The sequence below is a fragment of the Pteropus alecto genome, unplaced genomic scaffold (assembly GCF_000325575.1).
Source record: "Pteropus alecto unplaced genomic scaffold, ASM32557v1 scaffold333, whole genome shotgun sequence".
NCBI lineage: Eukaryota > Metazoa > Chordata > Mammalia > Chiroptera > Pteropodidae > Pteropus > Pteropus alecto.
This window is the reverse complement of record NW_006433879.1, coordinates 132,933-137,321: the sequence shown is the minus strand read 5'-3', so window position 1 is coordinate 137,321 and position 4,389 is coordinate 132,933. Positions and strand designations below refer to the sequence as shown.

Sequence of the window (4,389 nt, the reverse complement as noted above, 5' to 3'; positions counted from 1 at the left end):
AAAGAGTTTTTCTTCATGTGGGTTGTATCTATGAATTTTTACTATGTAAGAAATTAGAATGAGAAAAATTTAAAGTATAAAAGAACAAAAAGGGCCCATTATATAGCAACATAAATAGTATATTCTTATGAAAAATGTTTTCCAAAGCAAAAACACTTTGTAAGAAAGTAGCACTGTTTTACATTTTTGCAAGTCTCTTTAAGTCCAACTTAATAGATCTCTAGTAAGGCTGTATTATTGTACTGTATTATTGCACAACATGTGGCTGTACACTGTACCATATACCCTTCTCTAAAAGTTTATTTTAAAGTTGAGGTTTCAAGTTAATATTTTTTTTGTCCTTCTGGAAGACATCATCAAGGTAGTAGAATAAGTTATTATCCACAATCATTAAGCATTCATCCCTAATGAAGACTACTAAGCCAAAATTAACAGAAAAATATTTTAATGACATTTTGAAGCATAAAAATATTAAACTGAGATAGGTTAAGAAGAATGTGAAGGAAACTACAAAACCATAAATTATATCGCTTTAAATCTTGACATAACCTAGATGCTGAGAATAAACACATGTCCTATCAGCAGATTTTCATTTCTCTTCTCAAAGGCACAGTCTGGACAATATATCCAGCAAAGAGATCTTTCCTGGGCTCCAACCCTCTTACTTGTCATTTACAAGTACAATACTATTTGAAGGTAGACTGTCATTTGGATCCCATCTCTGCAGATCCAAATGACAGTCTACCTTTCTAGAGCTCACTTCAATTGCTCCTCAGGCCCCTTCAGGCTGGACTTCCGATTTCTTCTTTCCTTCTGACCCTGAATTCGGAAAAGCTTTTTCCTGAGGTCCTTCTGTCGCTTTAGTTTCTCTTCTTCTTCCTTCTGTTTCACTTTGAAGTGTTCTTTATTGTGCAGATGCCGTTGCTCCTTGGCCTTCTTCAACTTCTGACAGTGCACTGTACTCAGAGCATCCAGCAGTGCAAGGATCTGATGAGGACAAAACCCTCATGAGCATCAAAATACTCTTATAGTTATAGCATGCTTTCCTTTTAAGTTTCAGGAAGCCTAAACACCTCAGCTGAGTCTATCAAAACTAGAATCAATTCATGATCCAAATGAATATTAACCTAGAGAAAACTTATCCTGAATTAGGAAATCATAATTTGCATGAAGATATAAGGAGGAGCCTATTTACTTAGCAAAATACTTAAATAATGGCCTTCACTACAAAACTACTTTTGTTAATCACTCCTGGATACTATGTACAACTAATTAAGACAGAATGATTCGCTAGCTATTTGCCTATACTCCCCATTAAAATGAATGATGCAGAGTATGACTAAACAAAAGAAAGAAAACAGTCGCTGGTCTTTCCTCTAATTTCCAGTTCTAGTACCTTGAATAAGTATGGACCTTATCCTTTCCTGATGAAAAATGAGAATGCAGTAGAAATGCCAAGTGAACTACAGAAAGCATTATTTTTACATCTAAATGTAATGTGCAGGAAGCTGTCATTGACAAGTACCTTCCTTTCATGAGGCTCCCGTATGACGGCTGGTCTCAGCCTGTCCTTTGGCATCTTGCCTGCCTTTGCTTGGGTCTTGGGCTTGTTCTTAAAGGGCAGGGCCTTCTGCAACGTTTTTGGAATGTGCAGTGAATTAAAATGTTTCTTTTGCCTCATGATTGACTGAAAAAAATAAAACAAAGATTGACATATTTAAATTATGATCTAAGTGCATTTAGAACTTACATAAAATCTTCTCAATGGATTGACTTTTTCCACAAGATCAGAAACACCAGAATCTGCTGACCATCAGAAATAAGGATTCAATCATCCATCAAACATGGAATGTCTCTATAGACATCACAGCTCTAAGGCAAAACAGAAACATACATAATATATTTACAATTTGTTCAGGAATTCAACTGTGCCCATTTCTACAGTATGGACTATGGGAGTTTCAACAGAGCAGATGACTAGATCCAAAGTTTCTTTTAACGGAAAATTCAGGCTTTATCTTTGGGGTCTTGAGGTGGTCTTTCTAACCTAACAAGAATAATCTAGCTGTTCATCTTGACCACCAACCTCTCTGGATTTAAGGACATAGCTCTTCCTCTATCTAATCAGTAGCCAAAGTATCCTCATTCTGGATTCTCATTGAGAAGATTAATTTTATTCTATTTCTAATAAAAGGCCAACTGAGAAAAATGAGATTTAAACAACTGATGAAGGCAAAGCACTCTCTACATTCAATTATTAAGGTAATCTAAATTCTACACTTAAATTGAGATGACCAAATTCTTAACTACCTCTAAGGCCTTTCCCGAGGTCGATGTCAACTATATAAAGAATACTTCTGCCATGTCCTTAAATTTATTATTAAAGACATCATTTACAATAAATTTAGCATTCTGTTTTAGGAACCTAAAATGCTTCAGAATGAAAGCAAGCAGAGAAAACACTTGTAAAAAAAAGAGTAAGCACCACACACTGAACAAGTGGTACCATGTCCTGAAATGAGTTTTAACAGAAATTCAAGTAACACGATTCAAAATTTTTCATCAATTATTTTATAGAAAAAGCAATGCCTGGGAAACTTCTGTCTCAAGCAGAATGGCAGACTGATATCCTGAAGTACCATCTTACTACAAAACAAATATCCTGCATTAAAACAAATCTTCTCAAATGCATTGCTAACCTGTGAAACAAAGAATGAAAGTTCTTAAAGACCGAAATCTAAATGAAAATGAGAATCCAGACTGACACTGAGAACTTTTTAAAATTAAAAAAAATACTGATAAGGCCAACTACTGGCAAGGATATGGAATAATCAAAACTGATAACCTGTTAGTGAAGTCTAACCTGGTATGACTTCAGAATACTATAGGCATCATATATTGAAGTTAAGCACATACCCTGCTCACCTTGTAATCTGGCAATCCCATCTTTGGGAATTTATGAAACAGAAATGTGTGCTCATGCACACCAAACAAGTTGCATATATGTGTTCAGGGCAGTACTTATAATGGCCAAATATTGGAATTAAAATCTATCAATAGATAAATTGACACTGTCATATAACAGAATTCTACTCAATAATAACAACAAATGAATGTCTACTATATACAAGAACATGGATGAATCTCATAATACTGAATGAAAGCCAGGCAAAATAAATGCTATATTTTATGAAACTCAAAAATAGGCAGAATTAATTTACATATCAAGAGTCAGGATAGTGGCTCTTTCTGATGTAGAGGTGGGGTAGTGACGGGAAGAGGTCACAAGGGGGGCTTCTCTTGTCCTAGTAATTCTATCACTTCATACATGTGATGGCAATTTGGGTGTGTTAAAATTTACTGAGCTGTACATTTCTGATTTTTATACTTCTCTGCATGTATATTAACACTTCAATTAAAAAGTTTATTAAAACTTTTCTCAAAACTCCCATTGCTCCAATAAAAATTAGCATTGTTTTTAAACGTAGTATGTATATATAGTGAAAAAGGACAGTTCGAAAGAATATACAATGAAAAGTTTGTCTCCTTTCCAAACCACAGTAAACTACTCTTACCCCTTTCCTGTGTTCCTTCCAAAATATTCTATGAATATACAACACGTTCATTTGAATTTAACATTAGATTTCTACTTGAAAATTCAAATTACAGAAAACATTACATATAAAGCATTTGGATGACCCATCTACAGAGTGCATATGTGACTGTACCTTATAGAGGGAATCCTTGTTGGGCTTTAGTCTGACACCATGGGCAAGCCGGAGTTGACCAGTTGTCCTCATTCCTGACCATGTGTCTTTCTCACCAACTGGTTTCAACAAAGATGTTACTGGATTATAGAAGGCTGGAATGGAGACTGGATACCAAGTTCTCATGAAGACAATATCTGGAAAGAGAGGAAATTTACTTTAACCTTTTCAAAAGAAGATTCATATCCATCTGTCAAACAAAAAAACATTCGCCCCAAATTTCTTTAGCTGGTTGTGTTCACTTAGTGAAGACAGATTTCACTAAGTGGACTACTCACAAAACTTTTACTGGGTGTGAACCATATGGCCTCAGATACTGCATAACTTGGTACACTATGCAAGATGCTTCAACCAGGGAACCTGGAGCTGACTCCAACTTACTGATGACCTAAACTACAACCTCTAATCCACACTAGCTAGAAATCAATAGTGAATAGTAACATACTGTTAAGAACACACCACAAAGCATATTTACCACTCATCAGCAACTTATCCTCAAAGCTGGCCCGGAAAGCTCCTTCTGGGGTCCGGAGGGCTTTCTTGATCTGTCCCCTTATTCCACTGACAGTTCGAATCACAGCACCTTCAAATTTGGCCACTTCTAAGGCAGAATTAAACATTC

The 4,389-nt window shown here is 35.5% G+C and overlaps 1 protein-coding gene across 1 annotated transcript in view; it reads right to left on the bottom strand.

Moving 5' to 3' along the window:
• Positions 1 to 428: 428 nt before the first annotated feature.
• The window catches only part of BMS1 (BMS1, ribosome biogenesis factor), a 42,236-nt gene continuing 38,275 nt past the window's right edge, over positions 429 to 4,389 (bottom strand). Inside the window, exons 20-23 of the mRNA XM_006908366.3 lie at positions 4,243 to 4,389; positions 3,729 to 3,904; positions 1,526 to 1,687; positions 429 to 987 (exon numbers count right to left, since the gene is read on the bottom strand). Of these exons, the coding sequence (XP_006908428.1) occupies positions 757 to 987; positions 1,526 to 1,687; positions 3,729 to 3,904; positions 4,243 to 4,389 (716 nt within the window). The 3' untranslated portion in view covers positions 429 to 756. The remainder of the gene's footprint in view (positions 988 to 1,525; positions 1,688 to 3,728; positions 3,905 to 4,242) is intronic.